Raw genomic sequence first — 18,796 nt, 5'->3', positions numbered from 1 at the left:
GGACGCCCCGCATGAAAAAAAAAAAAAAAGGAAAAAGAAAAAAAAAAGAAAGAAAGAAAGAAAGAAAGAAAAAAGTCTTTTGTTTGTATGGCGCGGAGCTGGGAGGGGGGCCGGGAAGGTGCACACCCCCAGCTCTCCGAGCTGGGCTGTTTTGACAATAAACTATCTCTTAATCGGTACAAAATGTCCCCATAGTGAAGTGCTGCTGGAACAATAGGCGGGGGGCGGCCGTCAGGTGTCCGCGCTGCCCGGCGGGGCCGAAGCGTGCTCAGGCACCGCGGAGGGACGCGTGCCCAGCCACGGCTCGGAGCGGGGCCGCGTGGCTTCAGCACCGCCGCCTCCGGGAGAAAGGCTCCCGCCCCTTCAGGGGCACTGCGGGCAAAAAGTTTGGTGTGCCGGGTGATGGACCGGGGGATCCCTTCCCCGCAGCCGGGGTTTCCTGCTCCTGCACTAAGTGCAGCACGGGGCTGCGGCGCTGGACGGGTACACGGGTTTCAGAGCTGTCGTGCCGCCGGTGGCACAGTGGTGCCCGAGGAGCGCACGCACCGAGCGCAAGGTCTATTTCTGTGCTGTTAGCTCAAGGAGAACCGAGAAGGTGCGGAAGGATGCCGGGCGCCGGAACCGCTCCGGCCACGCTGCGTGGAGCGGAGCTCAGCGCCGAGAGCCAACAGCAGCCGGCTTTGGTGTGATTGCTTTGCACGGGGTGTGAGGCAGTCGTGGAAGTATCCGCGTTTTCGTGAATATTTTGTTTGGGTAATGTTTCTGCTTTGGCTCCCTTTTGTTTGTTGATGCTCGCAACTAGAGTATGATTGCTGACGATTTGGGTCTTCTTGTTCAGAGTACCCACATGCCATCTGCAGCATGTGTTCAGCCAGAGCAAAGGAAACTCGCCATCAGTGGGCTATTCCTTGACATTCTCTGGAGTGTGCTGCATTGTTCATTAATACCCATCAACTTCCCTTATTTCAAGTACTTCTTGCCTGTGCTTGAAGGTTTCCCTTCCGTTAATGGTTCAACCAGCTGGAAGGCAAACTTGGACAACTGTCAGTGTCCTGGAAGCCATGGGAACACACAGGGGCAAGGAGGGACCTTTCTCTCCATCCTTCCTCTGGTTCTGGGTCAGACGTGTACCTGTAGGAGATGTGCCACCCCACAACGATGTCAGACAAGTGATGTAGACAAAAATACACTGTGTGGCAGGCAGAAGGACTTGCAGAAGACAAGTGCTTCTGGGTAGGTGCATGTAACACCTGTTTTTCACACAGTAGCAGGATACTAGGACTAGCTATGAGATGCAGGAAGCGTCACAGCGGATGCTTGTGTCCTGTTAGGGGGACACCAGAGGCGACAGGCAGGGCAGAGATACGAGGCTGCTCCTGTGTGTCCATGTGTTCACTCAGACTGGGTAAGTTCCCTCAGTCCTGTTGTTTACTATACAAACTTATATTAAGTATCTTTTTTTGGCTTTTAGTCAAGAGCTTCTTCCTTTGGTTGCAGATAGGAAAGGAGGATGTAGAAAACAAAGCTTAAAGTAACTTCTCAGAGAGTAAACCATTCATCTCTTCTGTCCACAGCTCCTTCCTATTTTGTTTTCCTTGCATGTGCTTCCACCTTTCCTTCACTTGGAGATACAGTTTTCTGAAATGATCTTTTCTGTGTTCCTCTCCTGTCCACCCGGGGCTCACCCTGTCCTCAGCACTCCACCAGAGGCTGTGTGGTGTTTCCACCCGATGGCCATGGAAGGCCGGGGACAGTTCCTTCCAGCATCCATCAATCTCCCCTTTTCACAGTCAGCTGCAGAGTAGAAAGCTTTCTCTGTGCCCAGAGGGAAGAATGTCTGTTTCCTTAACACTTCTCATACCTGGCAGCTGGGAGGGAGGAGGACTGAAAGAGGAAGATGGAACCTGGTGGGGGTTCTGATTGCTGTTGCTCAGTCACTACCCTGACCCCCTCAGACCACCCAAATATCCTGCCCTCCCTACCCCTGCTTCATTCTTCCTCCCATCTTTTCTTCCTCTCTCCCTCTGCCAAGAGCAGAATGGTGGTTTCAAGGATTGCTCAATACTTGACTCTTTTCCTTCCGTTGCAACCAGGAACCTTCTCCAAGCAAGTGCCTAAGTGATTTTTCTTAAGGCTTCATAACAAAGAGCATGTTAAATTTGGCAGGGATCAAGGCACACATTTGCATCCAGTTGAAGTACCACTTGCAGGGACTGTGCTCTGTTTGAAGGTAGAGCCTCTCGCTGCCAGATGTGCGCAGCTGCACAGCACTTGGGTGGTGCTGGCTCATTGCAGGCTTTCCTCCAGAAACCGATTGATTGTTGCCTGTTGGAACAACAGTGCTGCTTTGCAGGTGTGTATCAAGTGAAGGATCCTGACCTGCCTCCAGCAGGGACATACTGCATCAGGACACAGGTGGAATCATAAAGGATATGTCTTAAACACATGTAAATGGCAGCCAATGGCAGAGGATGGGGCAGATCTCAGAAGAACTTCTGAGTCACAGGCAGCAGCTTCTCATAGTTAAAACTTGCCCTTTCTCTGTTGTGAGAGGCTGTGTGTTCTCTGTATTTCAGCCTGCTGTATTCTTAAATGTAATGCTTTGTTAGTGCAAGCTACTCCAAAGATTTCTAAGGCATGGCTGCGGTTGTTGAGCCACATACCAAATATTGTGCGTTTGTAGTTCGAAGAAAAGCTTTTTTCCTGCCTGAACTTTCAGTGAATGCAAGTGTAATCTGAAGGCGAGGAATAACAGATTCTGGATGAAACAAGAACTGTGCAATACCAAAGTGTTTCAACAACATATATGTTTACCTACAATACATGACAACCGATCTAATCTGATAGCACTCTTGTAGAAGAGAGGCAGTAATTGCCCAAGGTTAAGGCACTTTTCAGCTGTTTTCTCTCTGTGCTCATGAAGATGAATGCCTCAGCAGAGATCAAGCGCTGCACATTGTCTTGTTCTACGTATGTGACACGCATTACTTTACAGATGTTGTTTTCTTTTTGGTGTAGTACAAACATCTTCCAGGATTTTGACTCATTTCCTTAAGTCTCTTTCAGCTGTTCAAAGAATGGCTGGAGGAAATGAGGTCTAATGCTCTAATGCATTACATTTACTGTAAGAATGCTCTCCGTTTAAGTATAAAATGTTGACTTTTTGTAATTTCTTAATGTCCTTCTGAATATTCCCCTGCACAGGAAAAGCACTACACTTGTTTCTGACCTTCAGAAACTCAGTTCCCTGTGTTGAGTCTCTTTGGCCTTAGAGCCTAAGGTGCTTGCTGTTTGTTACATGAAAGAGGAGATCTGAAGCTAAAGACCAAGCTTATTAGAAAGTGTTGATCCATCTTCAGTCCATTATGTCTTTGGGACATTAAAGAAAGTCTGAAGAGAATGCACATGCACAAAAAGGACTTGACAATTTTTTCTTCTTCTGTATTACCTTATTCCAGAAGTGTGCTTTGTTTTTCAGTGAATTTTAGGAAACAAGAGACATCCTCCAAAAGGTGCCTCACTCTCTGTAACAATGCAACCTGCAAAGGTTTTAGACATGCGAGCAGTTCTGCTGGCTTGCTGTCAGGCACGATGGCAACTGAAGTGCACTGTTTATCCACTGGCCAAGATTGCTGCGGTTAGTGATAAAGGCACAAGAGGAGTGTAAACATCTGTGTTTGAAGGGAGAAAGCAACTCCCATTTTCTAGGCTATACCAATTAGAAAGGACAGTAACTGTTAATCTCTCACTGGATTTACTTGTGAGGATTGCACTGATTTATTCTGTAAGCATAGGTTTTCAGATATACCTTTAGATGGATTTTAATGTTCATTCATTTTAATGTTCATGTTGCAGCAGAACTGTTTTATTACAGCATGTGAGGCCCTTGGTTATGTTATCTTTTACTGAAAAGGGGCACACAAATAACAGATGAGTTTCTAACATTGCTAACATGCCGTGCAACTCCAGGGCTGCTCTGTACAGATCCTTCCTGGAGACCGTAACTAAAATAAAGCATCATCTAGTAGTGTTATCAGCGACAGCGAGTTTTGTCACTGGGGGGATGACAACATTAAAAGTCTATGATTTGATATGTCATCTGACAGCTGAGTCCCTAATCATGTAATACAATCATTAAATATCTGATCGGGGAAGAACTCGCAAGCCAGCTAGGCACTGACAGCTGTAAATCTGAGTGATAAAGAGGATGCATGGGCTGAAGATGTAAAACTCGGGAAACTGGATAGACAGACATTAACACATCTTTTGTAGGTTCCTTGGAACCCTGACAAATGCCAGGTGAGCCCTGTATTTCCTTTCTTTTCCCATCTGTCACTGACTTATGCCAAGAGTGCTCCTCCAGTCATGGTGAGTGACTGTGTTTCATGTCATGGTGGGGACTTGCAGGAAAAGCTTTGTACAAAGCCACTCTGGAAGGAGAAATTAAACTAGCTTAGTGGGAAAGACACTTTGCAAATATCTCCGTCACACAGAACCTGCATGTTCGGGGAGAAGGGCGAGAAGCAGTCTGGGTGAGCTGTGTGATAGCACTGTTTTGAGCATTCACATTCCTAGGCCATTCAGAACTAAGGCTCCTGCTGACCAGCGTCATGAGATTGAATTTGCCTCTCTTAATCTGTTTCTTTGTTCAGGATTTAATGGGTGCTCTTACTTCAAGGATGGAATACTCTGTCTTAAGTCCTCCGGACTGGAAACTTCATTCTTTGCTAGACAAACTTTGCCTTTCTCACACATTAACCAAACTCCAGCAGCTGGGTTTCTAAGAAACTGAGCAGGCTACTAGGAGTCCCCACCGAACTGTAAGAGTGAAGCTGGAGGGGCTGCAGAGATCATCTGGTCTGTCCCTGCCTGTACACCGCTGGGCTCAGATATGGCACATCTTGTGAGGCAGATTCCAGCCTCACCTGCTCTAAGAAACTTGCGGTACAGATTTTCCCACTTGTTTTTGCTGCTGCTTAACTAATTGTTGAAGTTAGAAGTTTTCCTGCCGTCTAACCTCTCCTTCCTTGCTGTTGATTAATTCCTTTTTATTTTGATGTATTTTGGTGGACACAGTGAACTGCTCATCACCTTCCTCTGGATAATAGTGCTTTACATATTTACAACTAATATCACTACTTTGATTTTTTTTCTACAGTAATCAAGTAAGCTTCTTTAGCCTCTTTTTTTTTTTTTTTTTTAGTTTCTTTTCTTTTGGCGCATCTTCTGTAGCCCATCCTCCTCCTGTTGTCCTCAGCCTTCTCTAACTTGCTTGCACATCCCCCATAGAGGACTGTGTAAAGTCCATGCCTGATGCCAGATGAGCCATGTAGTGCTTCCAGGTTTAACAAAGTGGTTACCTCCCCTGTAGCGAGCTGCCATTTGATTCAAAGCATTATAAAGCGGATTTTAATCATGATTTAAATCAGCCAACAGTAAGCCTCGTTTTAACTGTTTTGCATTTGTACTTAATCATTTTGTAAAGAAAGGTTTAACCTCCTTTATTACCATTGAGAGAGTTTTAATTAAATATTGCCTTTGCACTCAATGTTATACTCAGTTTGATTAATCACTGTGCATGTATTTAAGCAATTATGTAGCTTGTTGTATACACACTTATTCTGATTCTTCATGTGTATGTTTTAGTATGAAGACAGAAAGTGTTGACATTTCTTATGTATTAGATAATTGATTTTTTACTTATGATTTGCATTGATTACAATGGAAGAGAACAGAATTCTGAAATGTTCTTCTGTTAAGACAAATAGCAGCACTTAGAAGCCAGCCAATTCCAAAGAAAAAACTCATTGAGAAATGTTTTGAAATAAAGAATTAGAGTCTGAAAGCCCTATCTGTAGTCAAAACTGGCGGTCCCTAATCACTGCGCTGCAAAAATTTCAAAACTAGTCGATCTCATCCTTTTCATACTTAGAATGGAAATGGGAAGATGCATTCATGTTTATTTTTCGACTCTTCACCAGCAGCTCATCCATGAATGGACGAGTTGCTTAATAGAGTTGTACTGCATGAACTGAAGTCAGGAAAATATTTTCTCTGCACCTGCTATGAAACTCCGGATGCCAAAGGCTGCTTGGTTTGTCACTGAAACACAACCTGCCTGGAGGTGCTCAGCTGCTGACTTCCATCAGCTCAGTTGTCTGATTGCCTTTAAAATGTTGGTGGAGGATGTAAAGCTTGAGAAATATACTACCTTTATTTTTTTTTTAATAGAAGGTGTAAATTTTAGCCTGTAAACTCAAAATTTGGTTTGAATATTTTTGCTTTTAAAAGGAAAATATGCACTAAAAAGTGCTGCCCTGTCATTTTTAATGGAGTATTAAAATATGAATGCATTGTAATGTGCTGTTTCTGATTGAAATGAATCCATCTGCCTTAGAACTGTAGATGCCCCCCTGCACTAGCAGCTAGTGCTAATGCATTCTGTTTCCGCTTCTTGGTGACTGCCCAGTTCTTTCCTTTACTTTTTCTGCCCAGCTCTCTCCTGTTTTATATGGCACAAAAGTGCTTTTTGGGCCTGGATGCACATAACTTTTGAAATTTGAAAATAAATCACAGTATCTTCAACAGAATAAAAGCTTCCTCCCAGCAGTGTTCACAGTAGCACAAGCAGTTGAAGTTTCCTATTCCATAGTACGTCTGACTTCCAGGTATTATATATAAAGCTGCTGATTAAGCAGTAATGCCAATATCGTCATACCTAGGAGGTGGGGTGTGCAGCACAATAAAAAAGGTCAGATTGAAGAAGTAAACTGTATTTCTGTTCTCCTCCCATATACTAAACACCATCATAAAAGAAGCTGAAATGGGATTCCCTGCTTAAGCAGGTGCTTGGACCGTACTCACAGCAGGGTGCTGTTTCATCCATCAATCTCATCTAGAGTAGGAAGGAAGACAACCTATTTAGTAAGTACCTACCCACATCTATACCACATATGCAGTTTGTGGTAGGACTGTGTTAATAACTAGGAAAGAAAGTACAAATCGCAGTCAGGATATATGTAGGACTTCTGCTGACATTGGAGATGAAGTTATAAGCCTGCGTTGTGTATCTCCTTGCCAGGAGAAGACTTGAGAAATGAAACTGGATTGTCAGAAATATATCCTATTCTCTGTATTCAAGGCACTTCCAAGATGCTGTCACTGACAGATCTCACTGGGTGTCAGCGTGATTACCCAGGGCTGCATTAGTTCACTCTGGAGGTTCTGAAGAACCTGCCAAGGAATCCTAGATTCGTTTAAGTTGGAAGGGACCCCTAAAGGTCATCTAGTCCAACGCTGATCCTCCAGAAGCCTTCCGCACTGCAGTACGTGTACATGAAAAATAGCTGCGCCTTTTCTGCAAAATTCGGTGGGCATGTTTATCAGTCTGAAATTCTTATTTATTGCTGTAATCTTCTAGGAAAAAGCACCAAACTAAATATTTAGAGAAACTAAAAAGCAGTGCTTCTTTTTGTGGTATTTAATGTGGTCCATCATAAAAACAATGATAACATAATTATGCAATTATTGGTAAGTTTTCCTCCCTAGAGGCCTTATGTAGATGATTACCAGTGCACCTTTTAATGAAATTGCTACTATTTGATAAAATTACTGCCAAGATTTGAAATAATTATAATTCTCATTGCCAAAAGTCTTACATCTCTTTCCTCAATTGAGCCTTTTCCAAATAGGCATTAGTTCAGATTGCAAAACGATTCGTTTTTCTCCAGTTTCTCATTTATCTCCATTAAAACCACATTTTCGATGAATTTCAGAAAACACGCTTTCAAACCCATGTTGTTCATTACAAGGAACATTCATTCGAAATGGAAGTTGAAAGATACAGCACCTTTTAATGTAAATGTCAGCAAAAAGAAGTGAGAAGGAAAAGCTATTAAAGAAATAGGCTGGATGAGTGACAGCTGTATTTGAGTACCCTGTGCATTAGTGCAGTTCTTGATTCCTTTTAATTGTTCTCTATATATACTTTATAATTTGTTTATTTATGTATCTAACAGCTGCAAAACTGTAGGAACAGCTGTTCAATAAGTAATTTTTGGAAATTAGAGGGGTAAAAGGAAATACTTCTGTAGAAGAATAAGTCTAAATGTTGTTTAAATCTCTGAGCTGACAAATGTTGTGTCAAGCAATTACTCTTTCTTTCTGTAAATTCTACTTAAATGTGTGTACATACACATTTATTTGTCTTTCCTCTGTAATCTTGCTGTGAACAAGAATTAGCAGGTAGTTGTTCTAAGCTCAGACCATTCTTTTTGTTTGGGAAACTGAACTCTGTTTTTGTTGATGAGCACACTTCGGACTGATGTAGTGCATACCGTGCCTACAGAAAGAAAAAGGCCCAAACCTGTGGCTTCTCAGTAGAAAACTATTCAGACATTGTCATTTACAGCTATGGGAAGGAGCTTGGTGTTTGGTGTGGCTGTGGCTTTACAGTATGTGTGCTGAACTCGAGTTATGTTTAGCTTCATGTCTGCCTTTGCAAAATGCCTTTTTTAGCTGCATTAGCAGAGTAAGTCATGTCAGTCAGAAAGGGAATGCTGCTTTTGCATGGCTTTAGTTTCCTGCTCCAGCAATGAAAAACAAAGTTGGGGAAGAGGAAGGTGCATCTCCTGCCTCTGGAAAGTGCAGGTACTTCCTTCAGCCTTCTGCCTCAAGCAAGCTATGCATTAGCTTCTAAATCAACTCTTGCACTTTTGTGTTGTGGGTCATGAGCAGCACTTGCTCTGCTCAGCCTGCTTCTGAAATGAGAAAGCCAAGTGCAATTAGGTGCATTTGTTAATTGTTGACCCTACAGCAGGACCTGCTGGCTTCTACCCACTTGCACTTGTCCTGCCTGAAAGTCCAGTAAATGTTTCTTTTGAAGACTGGGATCTGCAGGGATTAGGGTGTGAACTGGGTATGTCTTCTGCCCTGCCATTTGTTGCCACCTGGCCCCAGGCTTGCTGTTTCTGCTTAACTATGTGTCATTCAAAGGGCAGGTGATCCCTGTTTGGCTGTAGCTGGATGTCTTCTTAGCAGTCTGAGCTGTCCTCAATGCTTTTTATTTGTCTTGTGGAGTACCTTCACAGGGCATGAGATACTTAGGGATACAGATCTGTGTAAGAGGAGTACCAGGACATAGAGCAGAAGACTTCCTGTGGAATGTCACTGCAAAAGGAGATGGCATGGAAGGGTGTTCCCCAGCCCAGGCCCCGCTGCCCCTGTGGTTCCTCACTCTCCTGCCTCCATGGACAATAAAGACAACCTTTGTTCCAGGCTCCATCCATTTCCTCTCTGGAATTTGCTGTGGGTGAAATTGGCTGGCTCCACCCTTGCTCTTTGTGTTGGGATATACCTATTTCTCTGTCATGCTGCCTACAGAAGAAGTCTCTTCTGGCAGCTGCTTTGAGCACTAGAAGAGCGAGCTCCTATCTCCTGCTCTCTCCATTGCTCCACTGCTGTTCCCTTCCCCTTGGGGTGAAGGGCTTGGTGCAGTGGAAACGCTGTGTGAGGAGACAGTGATTGCCCTCATGCAGCTGGGTAAACATAAAAGTCCCCACTCACGCTCTCCCCTGCTCTTCTGCTTCTTAGCTTGGAGCCTTAGATTATCCAAACCTTCAGTGAGTATTTCTGCACTGGAAATGTGGAGTATCTGAGAGAGAATTCAGTTGGCACTGACTTTGTCAGATGGATTATAAACAAAACAGTTGGGTCTGCAGGGCAGTTTTATCAGTCTCAACCCTAAAATACATACTTGGTGACTTAAGTTAGCTTTCAGTCTCCAAGATGCAGATGGGGCAGGTCAGCATTTCTGTCAGCAAGGAGCTGTGTTCATGTGTGCTGAGGTTCATATATACTTGCAGAGAACAGTCATTTCTTTGATCTTTTTTGATCTACGTCTTTGAGGACACTAGACTGGCTGTTGGCATGGATGGTTTCTTCTTCAAAGTAAGAGGCCATACTGCTGGTGTTGTTTTCCCCCACAGTGTAGCTGCAGTGGTATATGGTGTAGCTTTCAGATCAAATCATTGAAAATTGACATTTGCCGCTGCTAAACTTTACATCTAGCATAAGGGAGATTGTCTGTTTAGTGAAGCGGAACAAAACAAGTAAGCATATGATAGCATCTCTCCTTTGAAAAATCTGGGAGATTTATATACACCAGAGTAAATTAAATTTGCTTCAGTGTGATTAACATGTAAGTTTTACACTTTGGTTTCTTTGGGGCATAAAATGTAAGGATAAAAAAAGTCTAATTGAAAAGGTCTTAAATTCAGCTCCACAGCAGCATGTGTCAGGCGTGGAGTGGCTTTCACAAATAAGAAAGAGTTGGGACAGCATTACTCTTCAGTTAGACCAACTGGTACTGCATAGAAAATGGACAGGCTTGTTTTTGACTTCAGCATGTGAATTTGAGCCGCTTTTGCTCTTTTAGATTTGCAGGAGACTTGTGTGTCTGAAAACAAGCTCATTGTTCCTGCGGCACTGGGCATGCTGAAAGAGGATATTACCTCTCTGCAAGCCATGCCTTGCTGATATCCCTAGACCGCTGCATCTTCAACGGTGCTACTACTTTAACTGATAAAGCCTATCTCTTGTTTCTGTTCTCTTGTGTTGTTGCAGATGAGAAACTGAAAAATGCGGTGAGGTCTGCGTGATATCCCTTGAAACTAAGTCAGTGCCCAGAATGATCAGGCATAAAAAGAGAGTAGTGTAATTGCACCCAGTCACTGCAGTCTTATACAAAAGTCACTTTGTCCTTGAAGTTTAGATCCTCAGTGTGTTTCTCATGCAAAATCCCAGATCTCTGTGGGGACTCCTTAACCAACAAGCAGCATGGCAGTAGAAACATAAAGAGAAATTACAGTTAGGTGTTGATATGTGGTGGCTGTACTGTGAAGCTGTGTTGTGCCCAAGTCTTCAAAAGTGTTGGAGATAAATATAATGTAGAAGGGGGTGGGACAAAGCATGTTTAGTGTTTTGGGGTTTTTTTGCTTATTTGTTTTGGTTGGTTTTTTTTTTGCTCTGGAGGCAGTCTGTTGTGTTATAGAGCTACCACAGACTCCTTGTTCCTTTTAATGTTTAGATAAGTGTTGAAAAAGGAAGCAGAGACTAAACTACTGGCCTAAGGTTATGGTTGAGCTGGGAATAAAATCCACACTGCCTGACTTTTTATCTTATTCCATGGCAGTCCCACGTCCTTTGTTTGTTCAGTAGCTGGAGATGATCACCAGTCGCTTATGAGCGTGATGGAGTTGTGCACCTGATGTGCCTTTCCCTGCTATGGCCGTGTTGTGGCTGAGGCCAAGAAAGCTCCCACATAAGCCACTTTTTTTCCAGGATGATACACTCCTTAGCCAAAGCTTTTTTGTTTGCACATCCCTTAATTGTTACAGGAGCATTCTGCTGTCCTTAATCACATCCCTGCAATTTGACCCGAATTTCCTATCAGTATTATCTAGAGCTGTTTCATTTTCTAACTCCTCCAGCCTGGTTTTCCAGATGTTCTTTCTGCATGCCAAAGTCACTAGTGCTGCACTCCCCCTCATTCCTCATTCTCCCTCCATTTATAGGGCTTAGGAAGCTTCTTGTAATATATTCATATATTCTGCTTCTGTTTTTTTCAATTACACAGCCTGGTTCACAAGTGATCCCAGCACTGTAGTTTTCAACTCAAATTTGTTAGTTTAAGAATGAGAAGTTAGGATAGTGAAAATGACTCTTTCTAGTTGTAGGACACAGATTTAGAACAAAATTAGTCTTGGGCTGTTCAGCACTAAGCTTTGTAATTTATTTCGTGGGTAATTATTTTTACTTTGTTAATTTGTTAATTGCTAGCATATGGTAATTACCTGCTGGTTGTCCTAAGGACAACTTCAGAGTATCATCCAGAGCCCCTCTGTGGTATTCTGGTTATGCAGTGCATGGTGAGGGTTGTATGTCTTATGGTGAGACCATAGCCAACAATACAATCATATTGTAGCCCACAGGAGCCATAGTGGAAGGGGGCAGATTTTCTAGGTTCTTCTTCTCCTGTGGAGTCCCTGTGGCAAGGTGGGCTTCTCTGAGGCTGGGGCACTTATCATAATAGTGGGATTGTAGTTCATGTTCTGTTCCAGGATGTTAGATGGTAAGGAGAGAGTGGAGGCGTGCCAAGATACATCCTCACTCTATCTGCCCCACACCTGGAAATCTTCAGTTGAAACATAGCTGTGAATTCTTTTATCCTGTTGGCTCAGAGAAAGTTGGCAGTCCCATTGGTGACTGGCAAAGTCATGTTTCTTCCTCCGGTGAATGTGGAGCCCCAGAGGGACAGCAGACTCCATATCTCAGCCCCAGCATGTAGCCTGCAACAGACCCAGTTCCCAAGTTATTAGTGTTACCATAATGGTTATATGTTTATAATTGGTGTTACTGGAGTGCATAAGAGCAACAATGAGTCTGAAGAGCACCTTCATGCTTCAGGTGCAGTGCAAGTGGAGCAGCCTTAGATGTGAGGCATTAGCAATCCAAGAAAGATCGAGAGATGGCAAATGGACATCTGCTCCAGGGATTAATACATTGGATTACAAGTTGTTGGTTAAACTCTCAGATTTCTGCTACTTAAGCATTGCTCCAAACGGAAGATACAAATCCATTCTCATCTTTCTAAGCACCTCTTTAATTCTCCTTTAAACATTGTCGATATTTAGGAACATAACGCTAAATGCATCTGATGGACCTTCCTTTTGCCACCTGTTGTCCTTAATGCTGCTGTATTTGTTTTTTTTTTTGAAGATACCTGGTTTTCAGAAGGTGGCAGAAATCTTTAGACTGTTGAAATCTTTTTTGGGTGGCATCCATTAAATTTGTAAATTGTTTTGCAGAAAAAAAATGTAGGTTGCATAAAAGAACCCATAAAAATTGTTTCAAAATGTGCATGGTGGCTTTGACTGAAATACCGTGGCTTTTGTTTTGGGATACCACAGCGTGCTTATTCTGAATTTTCCTTTCTTTCCCCTGTTACAGTATATAATGTATTTCTTGTACCCCCAGACAGTTATGTTTTGCTTTGTTGTTTACTCCCTGTAAAAACTACCCACCAACTTTCTTAGATGGTCCTGGTAATGAAAGTTAGAAAAATTAGAACTTTTAACCTGAGTGATGATCAGTGCCGAGGAAATAAGTAGATAAAAGTCATAAATGTTACATAAAAGTATGAAATAATTTTTTTTAATCTTTCTGGCAAATATTATTTCTAGGATGCTTGTTTATATATTCAGTCATGTGAGTTTGTGTAGAGGATTAGTGGACTTCATGTGGAAAATTTCTTGTGTACTGGAAAAACATGCACTGATGGACTGCCTGCCTGTAGGGTTGTAAGTAAATATGTAAATCAGAGAGAGATGGGGAGAGAACAAAGACTCCCCCCAAAGCCCAGACCACAAAGGAATTAGGCTGTAGTGGTGTGACCTTCCTTTGTTTCCTTGGATTTGTCAAGAAGAGGGGCAGTTACCTGAGCTGATCTCAATCCAGTATGCACCTTAAGAACAACTAAAGCTGTGAGATAAGTGAATTAAGTCTGAACTACATAATCTTGTCCCAAGTAATTATCCGATTGTTTTGCTTGAGCATCTGTTATCATCAGTGTGGGCAGGGAAATTCAGCCTCTGAAATGAGCCCTAGAGAGTATTTGAGGATTCAAGTGGCGATGTTTTTTGAGATATGTTTCTCTTTTTCAAATGGGAATATAACATGTCAGGTCCAACTGTGTCATGTTTTGCTACACTTTAGAAAGGCATGAGGTCATGGTTACTTGTAGGATTAAAGAGCTGGTCTTCAGAAGGGACAGGTTTGCTGATGTGACACTCCTCAGCATTTGTGCCCATCACAGTGATGCATGCGATTTAGACAGATCCACACTGCTTTTGTAAGTTGGTTAAAAATTCACTCTATGCAACACCTACCTATGGTCTGTCCCTTACCTCTGTGAGTCTATGGATTAAGCCTTACATTTCATCTCCATGCACCCTTGTGCCCTAGGGCAGTGGGTTTGAGAAGGAGGAAAGCTCCATGCCTGGCTGCAAAGTGCATTGCACTGCAGTCAGGCTGTGTGTGGACTGTTTGGAGCCTGTGATCATGCTGTGTGTTGTTAATCTGCTGTATAAATACACCTGGGAGAAGCAGAAGCAGAGGGAGCAGTTCAGCAAGCCAAGCTGGCTCAGTGTTTCCTCAAGGGCAAGTAAATGAGTTTACTCTCCATATAGTCCTTGAGCTCCTTAAATAAAGTTATCACTTGTTTCACTGAGTGTGCTTCTCCACTGATGCATGTGAGAGATGTAGAGGCTGCAATGAGACCTAGTGAGGGAGCATCACTTGCGTGCACAGACATTTGGCTGCACTGTTTCTGCTGCTGCGAGTGCATCTCTGTTCACATGGCGGTGATGTTGTGTTGAGATGGTGGTTGTTGAATGGGGAGTGTTGGGTGGAGATCCCAGTGGCCATCCCTGTGTTTTCTGAGAGGCTTCCAGTGGGTTCCCCTCAGCTCATTTGATGAGTGATGCTGGGAGCAGGTGATGGGCAGCTGCTGTCAGTATCAACCCTGGTGCTTGTGAACGCCTTTGCATGGCATGAGCAGAAGTGTTGGTGTTTGCATCACAGCTGCAGCATGAAAATGTAATGCCAGAGAGGCCATACAACAGCACAGCTTGTGTCATCTGTCACTGGAGTACCCAATGGTCAGTGGGAGACATCAGGGAAGTCTTCTAAGGGGACCCTCATGAAGCACCTTTGCAAAGTTGCATGAGATCTTCTAAGAAGTCTTTGCCCTCTGCCTTCTCAGGTCCCACATTTTGCTGACTCTAATCTGAGGGGTTTGCAAACCAGAGGTCTCTGTGCCTCTGCCTGCATCAGGCTCCCCTGCCTAGTGCAGTGGACTCTTCCTGCTTTCCTGCCTGCAAAGTCACTGTTGGCTCAGGACCATTGCTCCAGAGGTGCTGGACTTTCACCTTCCTTGATCTAGCTGCTATGTCACAGCTCACAGCTGTACTCTGAGGTGCAAGATTTGAAATTAAAAGTGATTTTTTCTACCTTTTTCTACCTGGCAATTATTATTTCTAAGATGCTTGTTTATGGATTCAGTCTCAGAAATGTATATTTCAAATTAGTAGATTTCATGTGGAAAATTTGTGGTGGTGCTGGAAACTGCCTGTTGGGTTGAGCACTAATAAACAAATTTTCATCAGACAATGAGGGATCCCTCCAAAACTCAGACCATGAAGGAATTAGATTGTGTTGATCTGATCATCCTTTGCTTCCCACTCTGTTCTGGCTGCTGGGATTGTCAGAAAGGGGAGCAGTTACCTGAGCTGGTCTCAATCCGATATGTACTTTAAGAGCAACTAAAGATGTGAGATAATTGAATTAAGTCTGGTCTACATAATCTCATCCCACCTTATTATCTGATTGTTTTGTTTAAGTGTCTGTTGTCAACTGTGTAGGCAGGGAAATTCAGCCTCTGAAATGAGCCCTGGATAATGCTTTTGAATGCAGCTAGTGTTTTCAGTGACCTAACTGCTACTAGATAGGGAAATTGTACAGTTTTGCACAGTTGTGCTAAACATGAAAGGGACATTAGCTGTAAACTAAGGGTCATTTGTAGGACTAAAGAGCTGCTAAAGGGGAAAGGCTTGTTCATTAACACTACCTCAATATTTGTTTACATCATTATGACGTTTGCACAGGTCCATGCCAGTAAGAATTTATCTGATTTTTGGGCTATGAACTCTGTTTTGTATGTTCACTGACACTTTCCTATAGGGGTATGCTAACACAGAAAACCCCTACTGGACAGATCTAAATAATGGAGCAAGGGGAGCCTGAAAGTGCTTCCTTCTCCAGGTACACATTGTAATCTGGGGGGTGCTTGGCAGCTGTGAGCTGTGAAGCCCATAATTTTACACAGCTTCATTTCCTGAGAACTTTTATAAAGTTAAGTTACTATGTATTCAGCGAAAGACATGGATGTTCAGTGAAAGCTCATGTTGTGGAGCTGTGGTGGCTGGGAGATGGTGCCTCAGTGATAATAATTCAGTAGTGTTGGAATGGAAGATTGAAGGAAATTTCCGTGGTTTGTTTGTTTGTTTGTTTAATAAATGTCAAATTACTACCTCCACAAAAGAAATAAGCAAGTGTGGAAAGTACATGTCAGTGCTTTCATTAAAGTGGACATTTCTAACTGAGTGGAGCTTCTGAGTGTATGAGAGAGCAGCTAGAAATGATAACTGTTGAGCAAGGAAAGTTTAGTTCTTGGCAACATACTGAGTAAATGACAAAGAATGATTAAAAGTGCTGCCATGTAGAATCAGGCTCATATGTTCTTGAATTTAATTTTTAAATAGCTTGGGTCTGTTCCCATTCAGAAGCCAAACCATTGCAGAAACTGATACATAGTTTTTTTAAAGACCACTCTCCATCTGCAGTGGTTATTTAATGTGTGTGCAGAAGGTCTTAACAATGCAAAAGGAGTCTGTGGAATTGTACAGAGTACCCTTGCAGCTTAGTACTTTTAAAAATCAACTCCAAAAACTGTATATGTAAATCGTAATTTCATTGCAGAAAAAAAGAAAAAAAAGCATTGTGTCGATAGGCATTGCATTCTGTGCTTTTGTTTTTTAGGTGGTTCGGTGCCTCATGAAGAATCCTCACTGGTTGTGAATAAAGGAGAGGAATTAAGGCTGAAATGCAATGAGGAAGGACCTGTGACTTGGAATTTCCAGAACTCAGATCCATCGGTGAAAACAAGGATTTCCAATGAGAAAGAGTGGCACACCAAGAATGCAACAATCAAAGACATAGGCAGATATGAGTGCAAAAGCAACGGGAGCATTGTCAACTCTTTTTATGTTTTTGTTAAAGGTAAATATTCATGAAGACTTTATTTTTGCTGCTCCCACCCTTTCTTTCTCCGAAAATAACAGGACAGTAAATGCTGAAAGATGAAATGAAAATGAGGCACAGGGAGAGAACACAATCTGATAGGAGAAAACTTCTTCCTTGTCCAGCAGACAAAAAAGTTATTGCTTGCAGCGTCTTTTTCATTGGTTCCAAGTTTCGGATGAGTTTTGTTTTACGTCCTTGTTGTTTTGTGGGGAGATACAATACCAGAACTCTCTATCAAGAAGCTAGTCAGGTGACATAAATCAATTGTGTGTGTCAGTTGTACTGTGAGGAAATGAGTGGTATGTATGGAAATGTCTTTTTTAATTCTGTCCCATCCATCAATATGGAATCACGTAAGGTTTGGCCCCAGGCTTTTGATTTATTGAGTCAGTTAGCTAAGGGATTTGGCTTTTTGAGGCTGCACTCTCTGGGGTTAAGCCAGCAGGTAACAAGTAATTCCTCTCCCTCCAGCTCCCGATCTACCTTCTGTCTGCTCAGAAATGTCTAGGGGAAAAATGGCTCTGCTCTGATGCACTTTTCCAGTCCTTTATTACCCTTCCTTTTTGTCCAGCATTTTATTCAGATTTCTTCTGTACTTCTGTTGGCTCTTGATCTGTGGCTTCATCAGCTGTCCTCAAGCTGCCAGTTTACTGACAGCTTGGCATTCCTGGCATTCCTTTTTTTTTTTTTTTTTTTTTCTTTCTAAGAAAGACAGTTGTTTTGTATCTGTTTGACCTACCTCTGGAAATGTTGATGGAAAGAAGTTCTACCGCTTCCACCTGCTTAGAGATAGCATTCCTCATCCAACAGGGCTTACCTCAGATAACTTCCCTTGAAACCTGCCGGTCTTTTGGGAATTCCTGCAGGGTTATTCTTCAAGGCAGGGAGATAGCACAGTACGGTGCAGAGTGTCTTCCTAGTTAAAGATGTCTGACGTACTGAAGAATACAACTTACAGAACTGCATAGCCTCTGAGTGGTCCAAATAACCATGCAGCTACCATGGATGATTTTTCTTGACCTTTTGTGTTTCTTGTAGACTATGACCAAAGGAAATCTGGCATATATTTTACCCATACATGACATATATTATTGACTTTATCTTCCTTGACTGTTTTCGGAAGGTCATGGTAATTATACCAGACAGCTGTGATCAAAGATATGCTTGTGTCTTCCATTATGCCAGTGACTCTTTCACCTTAGCACAACAGGCAGCCCTCCCACTGAGCGTGATTACCAAAGCATAAGAGTAGCTGTGTAGTCCTCACACAATACATTAACTTCTTTGTCTTAATAGTGCAAAAAATGTTCAAGCTTCACTTTGTCAGGTTCTTGGAAGTAAGATTAATGTTTGTGATATTGGAAATAATTTTGCAATTTGATGGCCACTGTGGCTGTGGTTCAATTACATCTCTGAACACTTTGAAGGTGCCATGTGCTCACATGCTTATGAGGTTGCCATAAGCACCCTGTATGCTTTGTGCTTGTAAATCTGAAAATGAAAACAGGACCAAGAGTAAAACTCTAGGAAAGCCTCAGTCCTGCACATCCACAGGTGACAGGGAAAGTGGTGTCAGGTCTTTATCTCATATGCTGATCTAGGTCTACTTGATCACAAGGATGACACAGTGTTGACAGACTGTAGGCACATACTTCTTTCACCTCTCTGCTTTGGCAGAAAGTGACTATATTGCATCTACAGAAGCAGTTTGTGACCCTGACTGAAAAGGTTCAGTGAAGATCAAGTTAGTTAAACACATTCATAGCAGATCAGGTCATCTGTTCTTGATTTCAAGTCTTTTCAGACATGAGCAGTGTCTGACATGAGCAGTGTGTAAGCACTTCCACATCTTGTTCTAGAAATCTGGGATAAGCAA

The 18,796-nt window shown here is 42.6% G+C and overlaps 1 protein-coding gene across 1 annotated transcript in view; it reads left to right on the top strand.

Annotated features, from left to right (window-relative positions):
• KIT (KIT proto-oncogene, receptor tyrosine kinase) overlaps positions 1–18,796 on the top strand; it is a 52,174-nt gene that overhangs the window by 146 nt on the left and 33,232 nt on the right. Inside the window, exon 2 of the mRNA XM_065737023.1 lies at positions 16,657–16,896. Coding sequence (XP_065593095.1) covers positions 16,657–16,896 — 240 coding nt within the window. The remainder of the gene's footprint in view (positions 1–16,656; positions 16,897–18,796) is intronic.

The sequence above is a fragment of the Cyrtonyx montezumae genome, unplaced genomic scaffold, assembly GCF_038088225.1.
Source record: "Cyrtonyx montezumae isolate F1298 unplaced genomic scaffold, pur_monq_1.0 scaffold_2, whole genome shotgun sequence".
Classification (NCBI taxonomy): Eukaryota; Metazoa; Chordata; class Aves; order Galliformes; family Odontophoridae; genus Cyrtonyx; species Cyrtonyx montezumae.
Note: the sequence above shows the minus strand (reverse complement) of the source record. Positions and strands in the feature narration are given on the sequence as shown.